This window comes from Balaenoptera musculus, chromosome 17, assembly GCF_009873245.2.
Source record: "Balaenoptera musculus isolate JJ_BM4_2016_0621 chromosome 17, mBalMus1.pri.v3, whole genome shotgun sequence".
Lineage (NCBI taxonomy): Eukaryota > Metazoa > Chordata > Mammalia > Artiodactyla > Balaenopteridae > Balaenoptera > Balaenoptera musculus.
The window spans coordinates 36157892-36184961 of record NC_045801.1 but is presented as its reverse complement, the minus strand read 5'-3'; the positions used below and the strand labels follow the sequence as shown (position 1 = coordinate 36184961).

General features: G+C 42.6%; 1 protein-coding gene across 1 annotated transcript in view; it reads right to left on the bottom strand.

Moving 5' to 3' along the window:
* SNX31 (sorting nexin 31) overlaps positions 1-11587 on the bottom strand; it is a 67256-nt gene extending 55669 nt beyond the window's left edge. Inside the window, exons 1-2 of the mRNA XM_036830584.1 lie at positions 11522-11587; positions 11337-11411 (exon numbers count right to left, since the gene is read on the bottom strand). Coding sequence (XP_036686479.1) covers positions 11337-11411; positions 11522-11587 — 141 coding nt within the window. The remainder of the gene's footprint in view (positions 1-11336; positions 11412-11521) is intronic.
* Positions 11588-27070: the final 15483 nt, after the last annotated feature.

Genomic DNA, 27070 nt, shown 5'->3' with positions numbered 1-27070 from the left:
TGATACTGTCATTGTGGATACATGAGGCTATGCATTTGTCAAGCCTACTGAACTTTACAACACAACCTTAATGTGTCCAAATATTTTTTAAAATAATTTAGGAAGTGGGGGAAAAAACAGGATGGAATGCAGAATGTGAGAAAACAATTTAACTATATTACAAATATATGAAACAACTGCAATGAAGGGGGTGAGGGAAAAGGTGCTGACCTAAGTCACTTTGCAAATGAGTGGAGTCTGTAACAGTAAAGGCAAAAGAAGCTGTACCGAAGCACTGTGCTTTAGCTGATAAAGTTGTTTCCTACACAGGTACAGGTTAACAACTCTAATACCACTATATGTTTGTACAGAATGGAATAATTAAGTAAATGGATGGCAGATGGTGGGAGTCAGGTTTCTCACTGTTGAAATGAGAGTTTTCGGGTAAGTAAAGGGAATAGGCTAGAGTAAGCCATGTGGTAATGGATTATTGTCAGAGATATTGGTATGAACTCATGTTTAACTTAATATACATACAGATGGTTACACATAGAAGTATTTACAGACACGCATATATACACATATATTTTCTTGCTCTGTCAGCTGAGAGGGCCTAGAAGCAATGACACTGCAGTAGCAGGGAACACATCTGGTGCCCAGATCTTGGTTTCTAATATCATTCTCCAATAAAAGCAACTAGGGCTCCAGGGAGAAATGGTTGACTCTAGGACCGAGGCAGGAAATATACAAGGTGAGTCTGGGGCATCTTGTAGCACCAGCAAATAAGAAAGTGTGCAAAACAAACAAAAGTCAACAACAGGGGTATGTCAAAGAAACGCAGGAGCAAACTGAAAGAGCTCCCATAGGACAAGCTGGAACAATTTGAACAATAAAATAAAGTCTTACTGAAGTATAACCTAAAATATAAAGTAAATATCTAGGAGTCTACATAGATATAAATTATTGAATAGGTGGGGAGTAACCATGCCGAGTCTGACCCGGTTGCTGGACTGTCGCCGCTCCGCTCCGCGCAAAGGATCCAATGGCAGCACCTGCGCTGACGGACCCACCTCAGGGCAGTGTGACCTTTGAGGATGTGGCTGTGTACTTCTCCTGGGAGGAATGGTGTCTTCTTGATGAGGCTCAGATACACCTGTACCTCGATGTCATGGTGGAGAACTTTGCACTTGTATGCATGCTGGGTAAGGCCCTGACACCCACCCCTATCCTCTGAGCTAGGTTCTGCCTTTATGCTTTTCCCTAGGGGCTGTTGTGTCATTCTCACATCTGGACCATGGATACTGCTTTCTTCTTCAACTGCTTGGTCATGTGTTGTGGTTACTATGGCTAGCAGAGTGCATCCCTACTCCTTAGTGCCCTAACACCAGTAGCCCCAAAGTTGCAGCTAAGGATTCAGGCTTGCAGTGTCCTAGTTCCCTGACCAGGGATTGAACCCAGGCTAAAGCAGTGAAAGCTCCAAGTCCTCACCACTGGACTGCCAGGGAATTCCCACAGGTTCTTTTCTTGGAGTTGAGGATGAAGAGACACCTTCTGAACAAAGCGTATCTGCAGAAGGAGTGTCACAGATGAGGACCCCCAGGGCAGGTTTGTCTCCTGAGAAGACCCAGCCCTGTAAGATGTGCACCCCAGTCTTGAGAGACATTTTGCACTTGGCTGAAGAGCAAGGAACAAATAGGGGGCAGAAAGCATACACATGTGGGCCATGCGGGAAACAATTCTATTTCACTGCAAACCTTCAAGAGCACCAGAAGCCGCATATTAGAGAGAATCCCGTACGATATGATATGGGGAGACCTTCATTTTGGAAGAGCTGCACAGTCCACACAATAGGGAATCTACCTACCTACATGGAGATTGGGAACGACTTCGTGGCCAACATGGGACTTCAGCCACAGGTCACTAATACCAGGAAGAAACCAAATAACAGTAAGGAGTGTAAAGCTGTTTTTCACAGTGGAACAGGTCATCACAGCTGGGGAGAAGGCAAGAAAGCCTCCAGCCACACAGAAATACTTGTTCAGGATGAGAGAGTCCTTACTAGTAAAGGGTTTTGTGAGTGCAGCAAACGTGGGAAAGCCTACACCCAAACATGTAACTTTATTCAGCATGAGCCAGTTCACACTGGAGAAAGGCCTTGTGAATGCAGCCATTGTGGAAAATATTTTAGCCACAAATCTGGTCTCCTTGGACATCAGAGAGTTAACTGTGGAGGAAGGCTCTACGACTGCAGTGACTGTGGGAAATCCTTTAGCCTAAGGAAGTACCTCAGAGCACACAGGAGAATCCACAGTGGAGAAAAGCCTTATGAATGCAAGGAATGTGCTAAATCTTTCATCCAAAAGTGCATCTTAATTGAACATCAGAGAGTTCATACTGGAGAAAAACCTTATCAATGCACCCAGTGTGGAAAATCTTTTGCCCGCAAATCCAATTTCCTTGCACATCAGAGACTTCACACTGGAGAAAGGCCTTATGAGTGCAGTGAATGTGGGAAATCTTTTACTGCTAGGTCAGGCCTTCGTGGTCATCAGAGAGTTCACAGTGGAGAAATGCCATATAAGTGCAGTGAATGTGGGAAATGTTGCTAGGAGTGGCCTCCAATATCATCAGAGAGTTCACAGTGGAGAAACGCCTTATGACTGCAGTGAATGTGGGAAATCTTTTACTGCTAGGTCAGGCCTTCGTGATCATCAGAGAGTTCACAGTGGAGGAAGGCCTTATGACTGCAGTGAATGTGGGAAATGTTTTACTGGTAGCTCTAGCCTTCTTCATCATCAGAGAGTTCACAGTGGAGAAAGGCCTTATGAGTGCAGTAAATGTGGGCAATCTTTTACTACTCGATCCTCTCTCTATGATCGTCACAGAGTTCACACTGGAGAAAGGCCTTATGAGTGCACTGAATGCGGGAAAGCCTTTAAGCAAAGACAGCTCTTCTGCATCCATAGGAAAATCCACACTGGAGAAAAGCCTTTTGAGTGCCAGGAATGTGGTAAATCTTTCACCCAAAGGTGCCACTTGATTAAACATCAGAGAGTTCACACTGGAGAAAGGGCCTTATGAATATCGCAAATATGGCTGGCAATGACGTTGGAGGAGTTTCAGGTGGTAAGAGAGTAAGAAGAACCCGTGCAGCTAATGGACCCTTTCTAGAGAGGAAACTGAGGCACAGAGATGATGTGTCATCTGTTTGTGATCTCCCAGAAATGGACAGGGATCTGGGCTTCAATGCCAGGTTGCCTGGTTCAGGATATCAGGAGTCTGGTCACTTCACTCCTCCCCTGCCCCTCACCCAGGTTTGGGGACTGAAAGAACACCTTGTCCACCCTGACACTTCTGCCAGCCGATCCCCACACCAGGAGCCCTGCTCATACCCCAGCCCCGTGCTGATGGACAGGATTATCTTTTCTCTGGGAACCAATATTGATGACTTTCCTGTGACTGACTCCATTTATCTACCCAACCAAACCAGTGCTGTGATTCAGTTATTATTACTGCCATTTATGAAAGGAGGGGTGTCCAGCTCAGAGAGGTTGAGGGACTTCCACAAGGGCTCACTACTGCCAGGCCTTTGATGAGAGTGGTTCATCTACACACTGCACCCATTCACTGGCTTCTCTACTGCCCCTCCGAGGAGGGCCTCCATTTGCTGTGTCCTGACCATGAACTACCCACACCTGACATCTGCATCTCCACCAGGGTCTCCAGCTTCATTTTCACCAGTGCACATCTCCCAGAAACACCCTCCTGCTTGGGAAGTTCTCCACAGGGACAGCAGCACTAAGCCAGGCACTCCGGACTGGGTCATTGGTGTCACCCCAGATTTGACACTGGCTCCACTGCCATATGCAGTGATTCGTTTCCAAGGTCCTGTCCACCTTCTTTATATACCCACCTCAGGTTGTCCCTGTTGCCCTGTTATGTGGTTGATGCACTCACTGTTCTGGGCAGTGTGAGGGACACGTAAGGACTAAGAATGTCCCCTGTGGCCCTACGTGGCCTGGTCCCTGAGGCTCCTCTTCCTAAGCCCTTGATCCATTGCCTCACTGCTCCTCCTACTGCTCCAGAAAAATGTTAACTCACCAAAATGATGATTGTTAATTAGCAAGAACTTGCCCTCCCCCCCTTGGGACCCACACTTGATCAACTTACCTTAAAAGCTAAGACTGAATGCAGGCTGACCCCTCCCATGAAGACTTAAAAACCCGTCTATAAAAAAATTATGATTTTACGGGTTTCCCTGGTGGCACAATCGTTAAGAATCCACCTGCCAATGCAGGGGACGCGGGTTCGATGCCCAGCCTGGGAAGTTCCCACATGCCGCGGAGCAACTAAGCCCATGTGCCACAACTACTGAGCCTACACTCTAGAGCCCGTGAGCCACAACTCCTGAAGCCCCCACGCCTAGAGCCCGTGCTCCACAACAAAGAGAGGCCACCGCAATGAGAAGCCTACGTATCGCAACGAAGAGTAGCCCCCGCTCGCCGCAACTAGAGAAAGCCTGCGCGCAGCAACAAAGACCCAATGCAGCTATAAATAAATAAATAAATGTATGTATGTATTAAAAAAAAATAAAGTATTGAATAAATAAACAAATCGGAGAGAATAGACACATTTCCAAATAATGTATGTAGATACTTATCCTACAAGGAGATGGAACATAAATCCCTACTCTTTAAGTGTGGGCTGTGCATGGTGACTTCCTTCCTAAGAGCACACTGTGGAAAAGGAGGGAAAAAAGTAACTTTATATGGAGAAACCTGACAAACACTACCTCAGCCCGGTGACCAAGGTAAACAACGATAGTGTTAAGTCATGTCAATATCAAGTATCCTAGCCATGATGTGATTAGAATGGCACTTGGCTCCTGTGGTTTTCCTCTCAAAATCATAACCCCAGTCTGGTCATGTGAAAAACATGGGACAAATTCCAATAGAGGGACATTCCACAAACTACCTGACCAGTACTCCTCAAAACTGTCAAAATCATTCAAAACAAGGAAAGTCTGAGAAACTGTCACCGTCAAGAGGAGCCTAAAGAGACATGACAATTAAATGTAATGTGGGACCTGGGTGGGATCTTGGAACAGAAATAGGACATTGGGTAAACACTAAAGAAGTCTGAATAAATAACATGGTATCAATACTGGTTCATTAACTGTAACCAAAGTATAATACTCATGGAAAACAACAGGGGAAACTGGTTGCAGGGTAGATGGGAACTCTCTGTACTATCTTTGCAATTTTTTAAAATAAATCTAAGATTGGGCCACAAAAATAATGTTTATTAAAAAAAGAAAAACTTATGTTCTGGCTTCTCTTGAAAAATCAGAAGGTCTGGAATCACCAAGTTTACATTCTCTCAGGCTGTTCCCACCACCCACCACTGCCTCTCATCTGATCCATGCCTCTCATTTAAATTACCTGCCTGACCCCAGTAGCCATTTAGTTTGTCATCTTTCCTCTAAATCTAGTAGTATAAAATATTAGAGGAACGATATGTTTCTTTTAAATTCAAGGAAATTTTCCTGCTGTGACAGAGATGGTCCAAAGGCCCCCCAGTTAGAGCACCATCCCAGGCAGGGCTGCTCCAACGACCTGGGATTTATGCACCCCATCTCTGCTAATTCCATTAAGTAGAAGCAGGAATTTGTCTTCTTTGCATGCAATTATTTCTTGATGAACTGAGTGAGTGATCTTTAAAAGGCAATTGTCTTCCTTGGCATGTATTCATAAATGCAGCAGATGCTCCCAAATTGGTTGGAATCATAGCAGCCTTGAGCCAGTAGGGCTGCCTGGGTTACCCATCTACAGGGGAGCATCTGGAGGGGGGGAGCCCTAAGGCCAAGAGCTGGGGAAAAAGTCAACAAGGATTAATACCCAACCCAGAGCAAAAACTCTCCCAGCAGGTTTTACAACCTGAGCTGACTTCTCAAGGAATCTTTCCCCTCCTTTCTTGAGCACTGGTCTAAGGGGGGGAGATAAACACACAATAAACTGAGCAGTTAAGTCCACCAAAAGTCAATCACCCACTCCACAAGTTCTTCAACTCTATCAAAATACAGTCTTTTCCACTGGTCTCAAATAGCACATAGTTTAGCTAGTAAAAGCACTCACATACTAAGAATTATCTGGCATTAGAGTTTAGCTCCATCACTCTTTCAAAAACTGTTTCAAGAGATCAAAAGGAAAACACACCTCTTCTGTTCATTTATTATGAGGTGTTTTTGCTTGTTTGCTTGCTTTGAAAGACCATGTTCAGATAGCATATTTTTTAAATCCCAGCACAATCTCCTGTTCTAATTTCTCCATCGTACAGTTCTGCCTCTTAACATGAAGAGAACTTTACTGGCCAATTGAAAATGTCACCTCCTTCCCCATCCCATGCACTCACAGACCCCTATTCTTATCCCACAATGGTGACCTGGGACAAGTGGAATTACAGTCACAAATGCTGTCCTTTTTACAGTCTCTTTTTCTACTGTTGACTCATTCATCCCACCTCTCCAAGGCCCCTGGTAATAAAAATCTCAGATTCTCCAGATAAAGGGCCACAAGCTCAAAGCAATCTGAACTGTGATATCTTGTACCAAAGAACACTAGCCTTGTATATTATTCCATTTCTTCCTCAAAACAATCCTGTGAGGTAGATGATCATTGCTGCCATTAACATTGTCATCCTCCCACCTTGACAACGAGGGCAATCTCACAACATCCTTCCACCTTGACAACAAGGTTCCTTGACAATCTGAGTAACCTGAAGCTCAGGCAGCTGAAGTGACTTAAACCAAGATCCTACAGCAGCAGAACTTGGACACAGTCTTTTTACTCTTTTTTCCTTCTCCTTGCCCTCTTTTCCTCCCATCCTCCTCCTCCATCAACTCTCTATTGGGCATCTCCTAAAGCACGATTCTGTGCTGGATACACTATGCCTACAGCCTTCATTCATTCCTTCATTTAAGTATTTGGGTTTTTCAACTAAATAAACAGGGGAAACAAGATCTTCACACACACAAAAGGAACGCAACAAGGTCTAAACATAAAGAGGCACAGGAATCAGAGAAAGGCATCTTGTGCAATCAAGGGGGACTTCCCAGAGGTGGTGAGGCTTAAGGTGAGCCTTGAGAAAGGGCTGGTCCCTAACCCATGGGCCAGAAAGCAGGGGTCTTCCCAGAAGGGGGAAGTGAGCCAGGCAGAGGCAATGGGCTGCTTGATGAGAACAGAGGGTCTGAGTTGGGGAAAGAGGGGATATCCGGTGAAAGAAGGGAAGAAGCAAGGCTGAGTCAGCGCTCGGCAGGGAGGAAGACTGAGCCGGTGTGTAGCCCTCCTCTCCCACTGAAGGATCCCATGGCTTGTCTGCATTGCCATGTCTGGCACTGGCAGGGTGTTTTCAAAGAAGCAAGCATCCTTTCTACAGAGTCTACCCTCACTTACACAGGATGGCCAAAATGAGCTAGTTAAAGGTTTCTTTTACAGATTTCTTTAAGTCCCTTTGAGGGAGGCGGTACAGACAAGGGCATAGATCAAACTGGTTTTATTCATCTAAAGGCACAGAAAGCAGTCAGGTCAGGCAGTTCACACAGCAGAGAGATGGGCAGCACTCAGCAGCCGAGGGAAGCCGCCAGACCTTAAGGGAGCCTCAGTGGGGACAGGGCCGCCAGTGTTGACTTCAGAGGGCGCAGCTGACCTCTGGGAAACACAACCATCTCTCCTCAGGTCAGTCTTATAGGCATTAGTCTCCGCACAGCTTGGCTGAGAGGAGCAGGGGCCACTTCACCTGGGCCAGGTTCTCCTCCTTGATTGCAGAGTTTCCCAATACACAAAACAGAAATCCAATTCGTAAATCCAAAAATCACACGTGCTAAAGTCAGAGTCTTCACTTAATTTAACATAGTGCTTGGTATTTAATAGGTACTTAGTAAATATTCTTAAGTAAATGAGTAAATCAGTTAATTCTATTAAGATGAAATTTCTGTTCGATTGTGATGCAGAACTTCCCAAAAAATCAATTGGAAATGAACTTATACTCACCAAACATACACATAACACACACACACACATAAACACAGATGGGGCCTTTATACTGTTTGCCTTTTTTATAGTGCTTAGTATTAGATCAGATTAAGAATTCTGAGCCATTTCACATCTTCCATGGAATAGGAAGAATAAAAACTAGCTGAGAAGTGGCTGGGAGAAATCACCCAACCCTTCAGTCTCAGGCTTAGGGTTGCCAGATAAAATAGACGATGACCAGTTAAGATTACCCCAAATACTGCATGGGACATACTTATACTAAAAAAGTGTTCGTTGTTTACCTGAAATTCACGTTTAACTGGGGATCCTGTATTTTTATTTGCTAAATCTAGCAACCTTACTTGGACTCTTCATCGTGCAATACCAACCTTACAGGGGCTTCCTGGGCAGGTGGAATAAAATCCTGTGCCTGGAACTCTAATAACAGAAATCAGATGTTGTCTGGGGCTAGAGGTGGAGGGAGGGGACCAAGGGCAAGGGGACAAGGGAACATTATGCGTGTGGAAACTGTTCTCTGTCTTGATTATGGTGGTGGTAATTGTATATATTTACCAAAATTCATCACACAATACATAAAATTGGGGAATTTTATTATGTTATGCCTAACAGGATGGTAGTTTAGGATGTAATTGTTTTTCTGATGCAATTTATTTTGTCAACTTTGATAAGGAACCACAAAATGTAATGGGTTAGAGCAGGTTCTAGAGATCAAATCCTGGCTCCAACACTTACTAGCAGTATGACCTTGGGCAAGTTGTACCTCAGTTTCCTCATCTGTTAAAAGGGGCTAATTATAATCCTAACTCATAAGACTGTTGTAAAACTTAAACACGATATGACAGGGAAAGCTCTTGGCACCAATCTTAGCACAGAGTAACTGATGTTAGTTATTGTTTTAAATTAATAATAATACCAATAGCCACCTCCTAAGATCTAAGTAGTTTCTTTAAAATGAAGTTGTTCCTACAGAAAAGGGAAACAATGACACGTGTAAGGTAGTTAGAAACTGGATAAAGAAATCCCCACTTTAGAATTTTGAAAAACCTGGGACAGATACGAAGTATTCATTAATATCCCTTGTATACTTCACAGAGGGCAGTAGGCTGTGGCAATTCCATATGTAAAAGTCCACTGCAGGGACTCCCCTGGTGGTCCAGAGGTAAAGAATCTGCCTTCCAATGATGGGGGGACGAGAGTTCGATCCCTGGTTGGGCCACTAAGATCCCACATGCCGCAGGGCAACTAAGCCCACACGCCACAACTACTGAGCTCGTGTGCCTCAACTAGAGAGCCTGCGTGCTGCAAACTACAGAATCCACGCTCTCTGGAGCCTGTGTGCCACAACTAGAGAGAGAAAACCCGCACACCACAACTAGAGAGAAGCCTGCGCGCCACAACGAAGATCCCACGTGCCGCAACTAAGACCCGACACAGCCAAAAAAATAAAGAAAAACCAAAAAAAAGTCCACTGCAGTGAATAACAGACGGTTTCTTGTTCATGGTTTCCAAAATAGAAGGTCAAAAGAACTGGCTTTATATCTCCACTCCTGGACCTTCTAAGATTGGATAGGTCCGAATTTTCCTGAAAACAAGCATTTTCCTGTGTCTGTTGGTTAATAAGGACCAGATTCAGGAATTCTCCAAGCATCTGAGTCAGTAAATGTTAACTGAACACATAAACTATGTGCCATGCTCTGTGAGAAACTGGACCCTAATCTTCATAAGTGCCCTGTGAAGTTGACATCCATAACCAATTACCTGATTATTTCTGAAAGGGAAATTGAAGATCAGAGAAGAGGTGAAGTGTCCAGCCAGGAAGTGGTCGGTCAATCCCACGCCCTCCCTGCTCCTCCCGGCCGTCTCCTGCTTTTACCCCGTGATAGTCACCTCCCTGATCACACCTCACACACAGGAAGACAGATGAGGGCGGGATATGACCCTCAAATTCCTCCTCCAAATGCCTAAACGACCTGTACTTTCTCTTCCTTTGAGATCCGCATCTGCCTTCCTCTGCAGTTCTCCCAACTCCCCAGACATGTTTCAGTCACAAGTAGCCTGTCATCCTTCAGAAGTCTGAATCCATGCCCTTTTTATTCAGCCATTGACAATCATTCCTGAGGACCTACCAGGTCACAGGCACTGTGTTAGGTGCTACCGACTTAAAGACAAGCACAGAAATTAACTAATGACCACATTACACCTGTTTTTGTTGACGCCAAAGAAACTTAGTCATACCTTGAAAATGGACTTTTCCAATGCACTATGATGTATGAGCAAGAAGGCTCACTGCAATGATGTTTTTAATAGCAGAACAATGGAACTGAGCTATCAACAGAAAATGATCTTAAAGGAAACGTGATGTATCTACTCACTAGAAACCAGGATTGTCTGAAAGGACTCTCCCAAAAATGTTAATAGCTGTTGCCTAGGCAAGCATCTTTCTTTCCTTCCTCTCTTCCTTCCTCCCTCCCTCCATCTCTCTCTCTGTCTTCCTTTCTTTCTTTCTCTCTCTCTCTCTTTCTTTCTTTCTTTCAACTTTAGGTATGTGCTCTTTATAATCAGTACACAAAATCTTAAAAGAAAAAAAACAATAAAACACTGTGCATGAGTGTGGGGGAAGGGTGGAGTTCATTTCAAACTCCTCTAACCCACTTTGAAGACTTGCAACACTTCCTTATTAGGAAAATAAAACCCATTAGGGCAGGCTAATAAATCAGTCTACCTCCCGGAAGAAAATGCCATCAGGACTTGTGAGAAACTGGAGTGAGAAATGGCCTTCTGACTTGATAAGTCGTCTGTTTCCTGGGTTTCCAGACCGCCCGTGTTTGAAGCCTATGAATACCCTCGTTTGAAAACAAAAATAAAGACACACCTTTTTAAAGAGGGGGAAATTAAACTCTGGGAGAAAGGAGATTAAATACCCATGTACAAGATTCCTAAGACTACGCCTTGATCTAGACTTGGTTTGCTCATTTTGAACAGGGATATTGTCCTGGGGGAGCAGCTGGCACTGAGATGCAGCCCAGGTGGGGCTGGTGGGGATCACCGGGCTGGAACGGGTCGGGATAATTACCTGCGCCCTGTTCCCTCATTTCACAGCTATAGGTGATTAGGGGCGATATCATGTACTCATTGAGCTGTATGCCAAGCAATTCACAATTAATTGTTACCACGACCAGGATTAAGAGCCTGAAGCCCTCAAGACGTGCAGCGTCCTGTCAGAGTCAAGCACCCAGAGCCCCCTGGGCGCACTTTTCCTCACCTGCCTCAGGTGGGCGGGCTGGTACCCGCCGCGGATACGCTCACCTGTTCGTTCCAGCGATGCAGCTGGCTGTAGCGCACCTTGCAGAACAGGAACCCGTCCAGGTACACGGAGTATAGCTGCAAACAGAGTCATCACGTCCGGATTAGCCGAGCGAGGTGAGCTCCCGCCCCCGCCTTGTCACCGGCCTCCTCCTCCCTGCCCAGTCGGACCCCGACCCCCGGCGCACCACGTAGCGGCCCCCCAGCGCGTCGGGCCGCTGCTGGGACACTGGGATGCAGAAATGCATCTTCATGGCTCGGGCGGAGGCCCCGGAGCAGCGCTGGGAACCCGACCCGTGGCAGCGGCGGCGGCGCGGTTAGCGAATCCGGACTCCGCGATCGGCGGGGGGAGCCGGACCTGCGGCGGCGGCGGCGGCGGCGCGGTCCTCTGCTCTGAGCCCCGCGGCGGTGGGTGCAGCGGGCTGGCCCCGCGGTCCGGGGCGGGGCCGGGCTCCCGCTGACCCCTCGCCTCTAGTGTCCGCAGGTGGGGCCGGCCTCCTGGTCGCCGCCCCGCTCCGGCTGCGCCACTCGGGTCCCGGGAAGGGAGGGAGGCGGAGCACGTCCACGGCCAAGGGCCCGGGCCCCATGCACAGCCCCCAGGCAGGCCTGCGCCCCGGGCAGGGCTCCCAGGTGCGAGGCGGGGCCTGAGACGCAATTCAGGGTAGAGAGACTCTAGAAAGTGCCAGTGCCTCCCTCGGGCCAGGGGTTTCACCCTGGGGTCTATGGACTCCTGGGGGCTCTTTGGGGGAAAGTTGTGCGTGGATGGGTGAGGTGATGGAATTCTTCTGGGGAGAAGGTCCAGGGTTTCATCGGATTTTCAGAAGGTTCCTCGAACTCACAAAAGTTAAAAATCGTTGCTCCAGCTGCATAGATGTCCTGTACCCCCGCCTGATGAGTAATTCACTAACTACTTCCCACACTGCCCCAGCATCTTGGCTCAGGCTCCTTGCTGGGGGTTAGGGGTGAGGGAGGCACAGCTGAGGAGAAGCCCCTCTTCTCCAAGCGCCTGCCCCAGGGCCGCGTTCTGATCTCTGTGGCCTGCAGAATGTCCAGTCTGCCTTCCATTGGGTCTGGCGTGAGAGACAGAGACAGATCACATTCAGACCGACCCTCAAACTCAAAATGTTGACATTTTCTGCAAGTCAGTGCCCTGACAGGGTTGAAAAAATTTTGTGTCCCATTACCTGCCAACACTGCCTGCAGTACACTGTGAATTAAGGTTTTCAAAATATGCATACATCTAGCAATTACCCTATGACTAGAACATTTCTATTAGGTTCAGTTTTATGTGTTAACATTTGTTAAATGTAACACTTAAGGTATGCCGCAGTATTTATAACCCTGCTTTAGTATTTTTTAAATACTAAATATTTTTCCTTTTAGAAAAACTCTTTTTCCCCTAATATATGAGAAACTTCAACAATTTTTTTCCCCTTAATATACCAGAAACCTCATCAACTGGAAGTGGTTTGGGCAACTCTTGATCCCCAAGAAGCCCTGATTTCAAATAGGTGCCAGCACCCAGTTAGCTGGGTTCATATAAACCCTTTGTTCTCTGGACTAACCATCCCAAGTTCTTTCAACGGTCTCTCATTTTTAGTTGCTGTGGAAAGTAATCCTCCTAATTCTGTTATTTTAGTTAAACCAAGATAGCGTTCCTCCCGCCTTGCGGTGGTCATCAGGGTGGAAGGAGGCTGGAGGGAAGCAGCCGTCACACGTGTGTCCATCATAGGCAGGCATGGGGCTCTCTCTGTGCTTCCTGCCCTTTAATCCTCCTGTAACTCTTTCAGGCAAACAGTAAGAGCGACATCCCACCAATGACAGGCCCAGAGAGTGGAGTAACTTTTCCAAGGTCACAGATCACTTTTTCATAGGTCTGAATAATTTATTCTAGGATTTCATCAGAATCATGGAAAGTCCTTAAAGATGCAGGTCACCACTGGGTGAGAGCTGAGGGCCTGACATGGGAATCTGAGACGAGGGAAGGAGAACAGCACCGCTGAGCCCCCATTCATTCTCACAGGCTTGCTGGGTACCAGGCTCTGATGTACATCATGCCGTTTAATTTCCCCAGTAACTTAGAGCTAGGAACCTTCGACTGTTCTGGTTTTTCAGAAAAGGGAATCGAGACTTAGGGCCTTAGAGTTAGGGAGACTGTATAAGGCAGCGGCTAAGAGAATGGCAGCAGGAATTCATATCCCAGCTCAGCGGCCTCTGGCTCAGGGGCCTCGGGCATGTTAGTGGATTCTTAAACTACACTTTCCTCCTATGAATTCATGTTAATCACTCTACCCACTTCAAGAGGATTTTCATTCCATCCTTTGCCTGTGGGCCATCTCTGATCTGGAGGGCTGCTCTATAGCAAGGCAGGGGTGTCCCTGAGCGTCCCCTTGACTAGAGGCTAATCAGGTATGCTCTGGGATCTGGTCCAGTCTTCAGGCAGCAAAGCGAAGCATCCTGGTCAGGCTTCTCCTCCTGGGAACTTACTTCTACCTGTGAAGGGCCTGGGCCCTGGCTCAACCCCATGGCTATGTCCAGACAAGGCCATTTCCTTCCTTTAACTAATGCCGCACCTGAATCTGAACTAAAACAGGACTGGCCTCTGTGTAAGTCCCTGCCCTCTTCCATACCCAGTCTCTGCCCCTGACAGTCGGCTCTTAATCACTCATTGCCAGTGAGCATTTTTTTTGCTAGAGTATTTTTTTCCCAACTTTGAGATATAAATGACATATAACATCGTGCAAGTTTAAGGTGTGCAATGTGGTGATTTGATACACATATATACATCACCATAATACAGTTAATTAATACATCCATCACCTCATATGGCCACATTGTTTTTTTTCATGAGAACATTTAAGATTTACTCTCCTAGCAACCTTCAAGTACATAGTACAGATTATTAACTACAGCCACCATACTGTACATTATATCACCAGAACTCTTTCATCTTTTTTTTTTTGTTTGTTTATTTTTGGCTGTGTTGGGTCTTCGTTTCGTGCAAGGGCTTTCTCTAGTTGCAGCAAGCGGGGGCCACTCTTCATCGCGGTGCGCGGGCCTTTCAGTATCGCGGCCTCTCTTGTTGCGGGGCACAGGCTCCAGACACACAGGCTCAGCAGTTGTGGCTCACGGGCCTAGTTGCTCCGCGGCATGTGGGATCCTCCCAGGCCAGGGCTCGAACCCGTATCCCCTGCATTGGCAGGCAGATTCCCAACCACTGCACCACCAGGGAAGCCCAGAACTCTTTCATCTTATAACTGGAAATTTACACCTTTGACCACCACCACCCATTCCTCCAGCCCCAGCCCATGGCAACCATCAGTCTACTTTCTGTTTCTATGAATTTGTTTTGTTTTAGGTTCCACATATGTAAGATCATATAACGTTTGTCTTTCTCTGTCTGACTCATTTCACTTAGCATAATGCCCTCAAGTTTTATCCATGATTTTTGCACCAGGCAGGATTTCCTTTTTCATGGCTGAATAATATTCCATTGAGTGTGTGTGTGTGTGTGTGTGTGTGTGTGTGTGTGTGTGTGTGTGTGTGTGTGTGTGTGTGTGTGTGGTATGTGTGTGTATTCATGGACAGTTAGGTTGTATCTGAGTCTTGACTATTGTAAATAATGCTGCAATGAACATGGGGGCATATTTGTCTTTTCAAGTCAGTGTTTTTTGTTTTCTTTGGATAAATACCCAGAAGTGTAATTGCTGAATTATATGGCAGTTCTATTTTTAATTTTTTGAAGAAACTCTCTGTTTTCAACAGTGGCTACACCAATTTACACTCTCACCAACATCGCACAAGTGTTCTTTTTTCTCCACATCCTCAATAATACTTGTTATTTCTTGTCTTTTTAATAATAACCATTCTAACAGGAGTGAGGTGATATCTCATTGTGGTTTAATTTGCATTTCCCTGATGATTAGTGAGGTTGAGTTCCTTTTCTTATACCTGTTGGCCATCTGTACACCTTCTTTGGAAAGGAAGATCTTCTGCCCATTTCTAAATCAGATTTTTAAATTTTGCTATTGAGTTGTATAAATTCTTTATATATTTGAGGTGTTAACCTTTTATCGGATATATGACTTGCAAATATTCTCTCCCATTTGGTAGGTTGCCTTTTCATTTTATTGATGGTTTCCTTTGCTGTGCAGAAGCTTTTTAGTTTGATGTAGCCCCCTTGTTTATTTTTGCTTTTGTTGCCTTTGCTTTTGGTTTCACATCCAAAATTCATTGCCAATACCAATGTCAAGGATCTTACCACCTATGTTTTCTTCTAGAAGTTTTAAGGTTTCAGGTCTTACATTCAAGTCTTTAATCCATATTTAGTTAATTTGGGAGGTACTGTGTAAGATAGTGGTCAAGTTATCCCAGCACTATTTATTGAAGAGACTGTTTTTTCCCCATTATATGACTCTTTTGTAGTAAGTTAATTCACCTGTATGTGTGGGTTTATTTCTGGGCTCTCTATTCTGTTGCATTGATCTATGTGTCTGGTTTTGTGCCAGTATCATACTGTTTTGATTACTAGAGCTTTGTAATATAGTTTAAAATCAGGGCGCGTGATGCTTCTAGCTTTGTTCTTTCTCAAGATTCCTTTGGCTATTTGGGGTCTTTTGAGTGTCCATACAAATTTTAGGATTGTTTGTTCTACTTTTGTGAAAAATGCCATGGGAATTTTGATAGGCGTTGTGTTAAATATGTAGATTGCTTTGAGTTGTATGGACATTTTTAAAAAATTAATTAACTTATTTACTTTTTATTTTTGGCTGCGTTGGGTCTTCGTTGCTGCGTGCGGGCTTTCTCTAGTTGCAGTGAGCGGGGGCTACTCTTTGTTGCAGTGCTCGGGCTTCTCATTGCTGTGGCTTCTCTTGTTGTGGAGCACGGGCTCTAGGTGCATGGGCTTCAGTAGTTGTGGCACGTGGGCTCAGTAGTTGTGGCTTTCAGGCTCTAGAGCGCAGGCTCAGTAGTTGTGGTGCACGGGCTTAGTTGCTCCGCAGCATATGGGATCTTCACAGACCAGGGCTCAAACCCGTGTCCCCTGCATTGGCAGGCGGATTCTTAACCACTGCGCCACCAGGGAAGTCCTGGTATTAACAATATTAATTCCTCTAATCCATGAACACAGAATATCTTTCCAATTATTTGTGTCTTCTTCAATTTCTTTCTTCAGTGTCTTGTAGTTTTCATTGTATAGGTCTTTTACCTTCTTGGTTAAATTTATTCCTTTTTTATGCAGTTCTAAATAGGATTGCTTTCTTCTCTTTCTGGTAGTTTGTTGTTAGTGTATAGAAACACAACAAACTTTTACATGTTGATTTTTGTTTGTTTGTTTGTTTGTTTTTTAATGTCTGAAACATTTATATTAACATATTTCCATACATATTTCCATACAAATACAAATATAAGATTTTTAGAAATTTCATGTAATGTCTGAAACATTTATATTAACATATTTCCATACAAATAGCCCAATGAAAGTTTAGTATTAGTTGTTTTGTTTGTTTTTTTATACTGCAGGTTCTTATTAGGCATCAATTTTATACACATCAGTGTATACATTTCAATCCCAATCGCCCAATTCAGCACACCACCATCCCCACCCCACCGCAGTTTTCCCCCCTTGGTGTCCATATGTCCATTCTCTACATCTGTGTCTCAACTTCTGCCCTGCAAACTGGCTCATCTGTACCATTTTTCTAGGTTCCACATACATGCATTAATACACGATATTTGTTTTTCTCTTTCTGACTTACTTCACTCTGTATGACAGTCTCTAGATCCATCCACGTCTCAACAAATGACTCAATTTCGTTCCTTTTTATGGCTGAGTAATATTCCATTGTATATATGTACCACATCTTCTTTATCCATTCGTCTGTTGATGGGCATTTAGGTTGCTTCCATGACCTGACTATTGTAAATAGTGCTGCAACGAACATTCGGGTGCATGTGTCTTTTTGAATTACGGTTTTCTCTGGGTATATGCCCAGTAGTGGGATTGCTGGGTCATATGGTAATTCTATTTTTAGTTTTTTAAGGAACCTCCATATTGTTCTCCATAGTGGCTGTATCAATTTACATTCCCACCAACAGTGCAAGAGGTTTCCCTTTTCTCCACACCCTCTCCAGCATTTGTTGTTTGTAGATTTTCTGATGATGCCCATTCTAACAGGAGTGAGGTGATACCTCACTGTAGTTTTGATTTGCATTTCTCTAATAATTAGTGATGTTGAGCATCTTTTCATGTGCTTCGTGGCCGTCTGTATGTCTTCTTTGGAGAAATGTCTATTTAGGTCTTCTGCCCATTTTTGGATTGGGGTGTTTGTTTCTTTAATATTGAGCTGAATGAGCTGTTTATATATTTTGGAGATTAATCCTTTGCCCGTTGATTCATTTGCAAATATTTTCTCCCATTCTGAGGGTTGTCTTTTCGTCTTGTTTATGGTTTCCTTTGCTGTGCAAAAGCTTTGAAGTTTCATTAGGTCCCACTTGTTTATTTTTGTTTTTATTTCCATTACTCTAGGAGGTGGATCAAAAAAGATCTTGCTGTGATTTATGTCAAAGAGTGTTCTTCCTATGTTTTCCTCTAAGAGTTTTATAGTGTCCAGTCTTATATTTAAGTCTCTAATCCATTTTGAGTTTATTTTTGTGTATGGTGTTAGGGAGTATTCTAATTTCATTCTTTTACATGTAGCTGTCCAGTTTTCCCAGCACCACTTATTGAAGAGACTGTCTTTTCTCCATTGTGTATCTTTGCCTCCTTCGTCATAGATTAGTTGACCATAGGTGTGTGTGTTAATCTCTGGGCTTTCTGTCTTGTTCCATTGATCTATGTTTCTGTTTTTGTGCCAGTACCATATTGTCTTGATTACTGTAGCTTTGTAGTATAGTCTGAAGTCAGGGAGTCTGATTCCTCCAGCTCCGTTTTTTTCCCTCAAGACTGCTTTGGCTATTCGGGGTCTTTTGTGTCTCCATACAAATTTTAAGATGATTTGTTCTAGCTCTGTAAAAAATGCCATTGGTAATTTGATAGGGATTGCATTGAATCTGTAGATTGCTTTGGGTAGTATACTCATTTTCACAATGTTGATTCTTCCAATCCAAGAACATGGTATATCTCTCCATCTGTTGGTATCATCTTTAATTTCTTTCATCAGTGTCTTATAGTTTTCTGCATACAGGTCTTTTGTCTCCCTAGGTAGGTTTATTCCTAGGTATTTTATTCTTTTTGTTGCAATGGTAAATGGGAGTGTTTCCATAATTTCTCTTTCAGATTTTTCATCATTAGTGTATAGGAATGCAAGAGATTTCTGTGCATTAATTTTGTATCCTGCAACTTTACCATATTCGTTAATTAGCTCTAGCAGTTTTCTGGTGGCAGTTTTAGGATTCTCTATGTATAGTATCATGTCATCCGCAAACAGTGACAGTTTTACTTCTTCTTTTCCAGTTTGTATTCCTTTTATTTCTTTTTCTTCTCTGATTGCCGTGGCTAGGACTTCCAGAACTATGTTGAATAATAGTGGTGAGAGTGGACATCCTTGTCTTGTTCCTGATCTTAGAGGAAATGCTTTCAGTTTTTCACCATTGAGAATGATGTTTGCTGTGGGTTTGTCATATATGGCCTTTATTATGTTGAGGTAGGGTCCCTCTATGCCCACTTTCTGGAGAGTTTTTATCAGAAATGGGTGTTGAATTTTGTCAAAAGCTTTTTCTGCATCTATTGAGATGATCATATGGTTTTTATTCTTCAATTTGTTAATATGGTGTATCACATTGATTGATTTGCGTATATTGAAGAATCCTTGCATCCCTGGGATAAATCCCACTTGATCGTGGTGTATGATCCTTTTAATGTGTTGTTGGATTCTGTTTGCTAGTATTTTGTTGAGGATTTTTGCATCTATATTCATCAGTGATATTGGTCTGTAATTTTCTTTTTTTGTAATGTCTTTGTCTGGTTTTGGTATCAGGGTGATGGTGGCCTCATAGAATGTGTTTGGGAGTGTTCCTTCCTCTGCAATTTTTTGGAAGAGTTTGAGAAGGATGGGTGTTAGCTCTTCTCTAAATGTTTGATAGAATTCACCTGTGAAGCCATCTGGTCCTGGACTTTTGTTTGTTGGAAGATTTTTAATCACAGTTTCAATTTCATTACTTGTGATTGGTCTGTTCATATTTTCTGTTTCTTCCTGGTTCAGTCTTGGAAGGTTATACCTTTCTAAGAATTTGTCCATTTCTTCCAGGTTGTCCATTTTATTGGCATAAAGTTGCTTGTAGTAGTCTCTTAGGATGCTTTGTGTTTCTGCGGTGTCTGTTGTAACTTCTCCTCTTTCATTTCTGATTTTATTGATTTGAGTCCTCTCCCTCTTTTTCTTGATGAGTCTGGCTAATGGCTTATCAATTTTGTTTATCTTCTCAAAGAACCAACTTTTAGTTTTATTGATCTTTGCTATTGTTTTCTTTGTTTCTATTTCATTTATTTCTGCTCTGATCTTTATGATTTCTTTCCTTCTGCTAACTTTGGGTTTTGTTTGTTCTTCTTTCTCTAGTTTCTTTAGGTGTAAGGTTAGATTGTTTACTTGAGATTTTTCTTGTTTCTTTAGGTAGGCTTGTATAGCCATAAACTTCCCTCTTAGAACTGCTTTTGCTGCATCCCATAGGTTTTGGGTCATCGTGTTTTCATTGTCATTTGTCTCTAGGTATTTTTTGATTTCCTCTTTGATTTCTTCAGTGATCTCCTGGTTATTTAGTAACGTATTGTTTAGCCTCCATGTGTTTGTGTTTTTTACGTTTTTTTCCCTGTAATTCATTTCTAATCTCATAGCGTTGTGGTCAGAAAAGATGCTTGATATGATTTCAATTTTCTTAAATTTACTGAGGCTTGATTTGTGACCCAAGATGTGATCTATCCTGGAGAATGTTCCGTGTGCACTTGAGAAGAACGTGTAATCTGCTGTTTTTGGATGGAATGTCCTATATATATCAATTAAATCTATCTGGTCTATTGTGTCATTTAAAGCTTCTATTTCCTTATTTATTTTCATTTTGGATGATCTGTCCATTGGTGTAAGTGAGGTGTTAAAGTCCCCCACTATTATTGTGTTACTGTCGATTTCCTCTTTTATAGCTGTTAGCAGTTGCCTTATGTATTGAGGTGCTCCTATGTTGGGTGCATATATATTTATAATTGTTATATCTTCTTCTTGGATTGATCCCTGGATCATTATGTAGTGTCCTTCCTTGTCTCTTGTAACATTCTTTATTTTAAAGTCTATTTTATCTGATATGAGTATAGCTACTCCAGCTTTCTTTTGATTTCCGTTTGCATGGAATATCTTTTTCCATCCCCTCACTTTCAGTCTGTATGTGTCCCTAGGTCTAAAGTGGGTCTCTTGTAGACAGCATATATATGGGTCTTGTTTTTGTATCCATTCAGCCAGTCTATGTCTTTTGGTTGGGGCATTTAATCCATTCACGTTTAAGGTAATTATCGATATGTATGTTCCTATGACCATGTTCTTAATTGTTTTGGGTTTGTTTTTGTAGGTCCTTTTCTTCTCTTGTGTTTCCCACTTAGAGAAGTTCCTTTAGCATTTGTTGTAGAGCTGGTTTGGTGGTGCTGAATTCTCTTAGCTTTTGCTTGTCTGTAAAGCTTTTGATTTCTCCATCGAATCTAAATGAGATCCTTGCCGGGTAGAGTAATCTTGGTTGTAGGTTCTTCCCTTTCATCACTTTAAGTATATCATGCCACTCCCTTCTGGCTTGCAGAGTTTCTGCTGAGAAATCAGCTGTTAACCTTATGGGAGTTCCCTTGTATGTTATTTGTTGTTTTTTCCCTTGCTGCTTTCAATAATTTTTCTTTGTCTTTAATTTTTGCCACTTTGATTACTATGTGTCTTGGCGTGTTTCTCCTTGGGTTTATTCTGTATGGGACTCTCTGCGCTTCCTGGACTTGGGTGGCTATTTCCTTTCCCATGTTAGGGAAGTTTTTGACTATAATCTCTTCAAATATTTTCTCGGGTCCTTTCTCTCTCTCTTCTCCTTCTGGGACCCCTATAATGCGAATGTTGTTGCGTTTAATGTTGTCCCAGAGGTCTCTTAGGCTGTCTTCATTTCTTTTCATTCTTTTTTCTTTAGTCTGTTCTGCAGCAGTGAATTCCACCATTCTGTCTTCCAGGTCACTTATCCGTTCTTCTGCCTCAGTTATTCTGCTATTGATTCCTTCTAGTGTAGTTTTCATTTCAGTTATTGTATTGGTCATCTCTGTTTGTTTGTTCTTTAATTCTTCTAGGTCTTTGTTAATCATTTCTTGCATCTTCTCAATCTTTGCCTCCATTCTTATTCCGAGGTCCTGGATCATCTTCACTATCATTATTCTGAATTCTTTTTCTGGAAGGTTGCCTATCTCCACTTCATTTAGTTGTTTTTCTGGGTTTTTTTCTTGTTCCTTCATCTGGTACATAGCCCTCTGCCTTTTCATCTTCTCTATCTTTCTGTAACTCTACATGTTGATTTTTGTATCTTTACTGAATTCATTTATTAGTTCTAACAGGTTTTTGATTGAGTCTTTAGTTTTTTCTAAGTATAATACCACGTAATATGCAAATAGTGGCAGTTTTGCTTCTTCCTTTCTGAATTAGATGGCTTTTAGTTCTTTTTCTGGTCTAATTGCTCTGGCTAAGCCTTCCAATATTATGTTGAATAAAAGTGGTGAGAGTGGGCACTTTGTCTTGTTCCTGATCTTAGATGAAAAGCTTTCAGCTTTTTATCATTGATTATGATATTAACTGTGGGCTTGTCATATGTGGCCTTTATTATGTTGAGGTATGTTTCCTCTATACCCACTTTGTTGAGAGTTTTATCATAAATGAATGTTAAATTTTCTAAATGATTTTTCTTCATGTATTGAAATGATCATATGATTTTTAAAATCCTTCATTTTTTTAGTTTGGTACATCATATTTTTTGATTTGAGGTACTGAACCATCCTTGCTTCCCTGGAATAAATCTCACCTGATCATGGTGCATGATCCTTTTGATGTATTGTTAAATCAGCTTGCTAATATTTTATTGAGAATTTTTGCATCTATGTTCATCAGAGATATTGGCCTGTACCTTTCTTTTCTTGTGGTGTCCTTCTCTCATTTTGGTATCAGGGTATTGCTGGCCTTGGACAATGAGTTTCGGTGTGTTCCTTCTTCTAGTTTTGGAAGATTTTAAAAAGGAATTGTGTTAATTCTTCTTTAAATGTTTGGTAGAATTCACCAGTTAAGCCATCTGGTCCTGGACCTTTGTTTTTTGGGAGATTTTTAATTACTGATTCAACTGTCTTACTAGCAATTGGTCTGTTTAGATTTTCTATTTCTTCATCATTCAGTCTTGGTAAGTTGTATATTTCTAGGAATTTATCCATTTCTTCTAGGTTGCCCAGTTTGTTGGCATATAATTGTTCATAGTAGTCTTTTATGATCCTTTAAATCTGTGGTATCAGTTGTAGCATCTCTTGTTTCTGATTTTATTTGAGTCCTTTCTTTTTTTCTTGGTTAGTCTAGCTAAAGGTTGTTAATTTTTAAATCTTTTTAAAGAACCAATACTTAGTTTTGTTAATCTTGTCTTTTTCCTATTCTCTATTTCATTTATTTCTGCTCCAATCTTCATTATTTTCTTCCTTCAGCTAACTTTGGCCTAGTTTATTCTTTTTCTACTTCCTTGAGGCATAATGCTAGGTTGTTTGAGATCTTTCTTTTTTCTAATATAGGTATTTATGGCTATAAACTTTCCTCTTAGAACTGCTTTTGCTTCATCCTTTAAGTTTGATATATTGTATTTCCATTTCTATTTGTCTCAAGAATTTTTTAATCTCTCATTTGATTTCTTCTTTGATCGATTAGTTGTTCAGGAGAGTGTTGTTTAATTTCCATGTATTTGTGAATTTTTCATATTTCCTCCTATTGATTTCTAATTTTATACCATTGAGGTCAGAAAATATACTTGATATAATTTCTATTCCCTTGAATTTGTTGAGACTTGTTTTGTGGCCTAACATGATCTACCCTAGAGATTATTCCATGTGCACTGAGAAAAATGTGTATTCTGCTGTTGTTGGATGGAATATTCTATACATGTCTGTTCAGTCTGTTTGGTCTATAGTGTTGTTCAAATCCACTGTTTCCTTATTGATTCTCTGTCTAGATGATCTATCCATGATTGAGAGTGGGGTATTAAAGTCCCCTACTATTATTCTACTGCTGTTTCTCATTTTAGTTCTGTTACTATTTGCTTTATATGTTTCAGTGCTCTTATGTGAGTTGTAAATATTTACATTTGTTATACCTTCTTGATGAGTTGATGCCTTTGTGATTATGTAATAACCTTCCTTGTCTCTTGTTAACATTTTTACCTTAAAGTGTATTTTGTCTCATATAACTACAGCTGCCTTGCTCTCCTTTGGTTACCAGTTGCTTGGAATATATATTTTCATGTCTTCTCTTTTAGCCTGTGTGTCCTTCAGTCTAAAGTGAGAGTCTCTTTGAGGGAGAATGTCATTGATTCTTTTTTTTTTTTTAATCCATTCAGTCATTCTATGTCTTTTTATTGGAGAATTTAATTCATTTACATTTAAAGTAATTATTAATAAGTAAGGACTTATTATTGCCATTTTATTAATTGTTTTCTGACCGTTTTATATGTCCTTTCTTTCAGTCTTTCTTGCTGTCTTCCTCTGTGACTTGACGCCTTTTGTGGTGGTATGCTTTGATTCTTTTATCATAATCTTTTGCATATCTACTACAGGTTTTTCCTTTGTAGTTACCGTGAAGCTTACATAAAATATCTTATAACATCCTAGTTTAAGCTGATAACTTAAATTTGATAGCATATAGAAATTCTATGCTTTTGCTTCTTCCCGTCACATTTTAGGTTATTGATGTTACAATTTATCAAAGAACATTATTGAGCTCCTTCTGTGTACCCAGCACTATGCAAGATACATTGCTCAAACATGTCCAAGAGATAAGTATAATAATAATAGCTAACACTTTAAGAACTTACTCTCCCAGGCATTGTTCTGAACACTTCACATAAATGAACTCATTTAATTCCCACAATAACCACATGAAGTAGGTACTAATATTATCCTCATATATGGATGAGAAAACTGAGGCACAGAACAGTTGAGAAACTTGCTCCAAATGGCAGAATTTGTAAGTGGTGGAGCTGGGATATGAAGCAGGCAGTCTGCATCTACAGCCCATGTTCTAGGAAGTTGCTTTTCAAGGGTTCCTTGTGAAATCTCTGCCATTACTTTACCATGATGCCCTTTATAGTTTTTAACAATTAATGCAGTTTTAAGTAAATAAATTTTATGGTGCTCAATCTCTGAATCAACTCTGTATTATTTTTAAGGGGTATTTTAATTTACTCTGTGCCTGGCACATGGTAGGCATTCAACAAAAGCTTAACATTCCTTCAGTCAAGGACTATTTATTGAATGCCTCCTATAGGCTGGGCACTGCTGTGACAGATTCAGTATCCCAACCTCATAGAACCTACAGCCTAGTTTATAGATTTTTTTTTTAAAGGCTATTTCTGTAGTGTGATCCGTAGTATTACCAAACATATACACCATTTACTGCTTTTTTTTGTTTCCACTGCCTTTATTACTAATATAAAAAACTTTAAAAAGAAAAAAATTAATTCTCAGTTCTCCAACAGCTCTCATCCCTCCCTCTTGCCTACACAACTCCTGACATATTTCGTCAGGGCCAGTTCAAAACTGAACCTGTTCATTGCCATTTTCACAGGAAATAACCAGTGCCAGGGATGTAGGGGAAGACGGTTGGAAGAGGGCAACAGTACTGTCGCCCAGTTCCCCCACAGGAAGACCAAGTGGAGATTCACCGAATTCAAACGAAAGGGCTGGTGGCCTAACAATAATGTAGTCTAACTAAAATGGGCTGGAGAGGAGATAGGGTAGGCCCATCCAAGGCTTTAGAGGACATCTCTCGGGCCTGTGTGAAACCCAGAGAAACCGACACTGGGAGAATGGGGAGGACCAGAGAGGCAGTCTTGTGGAAGTTTCACAGTTTTCCCATGTCAGGAGGTGGGGAAAGTTTAGAGGGCACCAATGGCCCCACACATTTTGGCAGACAAACTTACTCTAGTGTTGGGAAGTCACAGAAATGCCGCGGACACTGAGAAAGGCCTTGAGGGGATGCTCAGTTTCACAAGGCACAGTGATCACAGACCACAGTGGTGGGGATCACGCTGCTGACACAGAAACCACGACATCCAAAAGCAGGGAGCGTGGCCTCTCAGGAGTGACTCTGTACCAGTCATCCCAACTCGACCCCAGGTCAGACAACCTGGTGAGTGGCACAGAGCAGCTGACAACATTGGCGGGGAGGGGGTGTCACATAAAAAGGACTTAGAACAAGCAGCTTGAAGAAGGGAATGGTAGGAAACTGCTCCAGGGCTCTCAGGAATCCAGGGCAATACCGAGGGTTGGGTGGACAGATGCACAAGAAATGGCACCAAAGAGGTTTCCTGTTCCACAGTCAGCTGGCGAGGGGGAAGAGGATCCAGGAGGCAGTTGAATGGAACAAAGATAGGGTCCGGGAGGCGAGTCTCTAGAGGATGGATCGGAAGAAAGGGTGCACACCGTGCACCAGTGATGGAACATGATTCTGGACCCCAAGTAAGGGAGGTGGTGGTGGGGTTGGACTGACTGAGGGTGGCGGGTGGAACAGCCTCACGGTAGCCATCACAGGGCCACAAGGAAGTATATGGCCGCTAGGTCAGAGAGCTCCGTCCAGTGTGGATGGGAAGGCACGGTCTCACAGAGGAGGTCCATTGACGCCTGGGTGATAGAAGGCACAGAGGTCCTCGTATCGACAGTGGCCCTTTTTGGCAAAGTGTCGGCAGGCAGCGCGGTCGAATTTGTCTGACTTGGGGCCACCAGTCTTTCCATTGGTCATGGGGGGTGCCCAGAAGCCTGGGTGGTCCAATGGGACTCATCCTCCTCATCTCCCGGCTCTTCCCGCGCTGGCAGTGGGGAGGGGTGGAGGGACTGCTGCTGCGGCGGGGACGGCTGCTGATTCTACTTCTTTCGTTTGGGCATCATGGTTGCGGCAATCCATCTACTGCTTTTTAAGCCTTTTAAATGTTATTTGCATATAGCCCCTTATCTACTTTGTGTAATTTTTTGGTCCTTTGCTGTATGGTACCCACACCCACAGCTTTTGAGGTAAAGATAGATGTTTTGATGTAGGGGATAAAGAACAAATGACCTTTTGTAGAGAAATGGGCTATAAAGTGAAAGCACACTGTTAAATTATTACAGGTGGTGTAGATGTCAACCATGATTATGACACAAACACAGACCTTGGACATCAGAGTTCAAAGACCATCCAAAGCATTACCCAAAAGCTACAATGGAAAGGAGTTTGCTGCCTCTCAAAAGTTTCTCAAAGGAAAACTTAATCCAGGTTGTAGAAGAGTCTGAATAACCACTGCTACTTAATATTGACGATGATAATAATAAGCACAGCTAAACCTGTAAGGGTTTTCTCAGTGCCAAGCTCTATCTACTTTCCATATACTGTATTAACTCAGTCTTCACAGTGACCCTGAGATACATGCTATTATCCCCATTCGACCTTTGAAGAAACAGGCACAGTGAGGTTGAGAAACTTTCTTAGGGACGCACAGCCCTCGTCCCTCCCTCATGGCCTCCT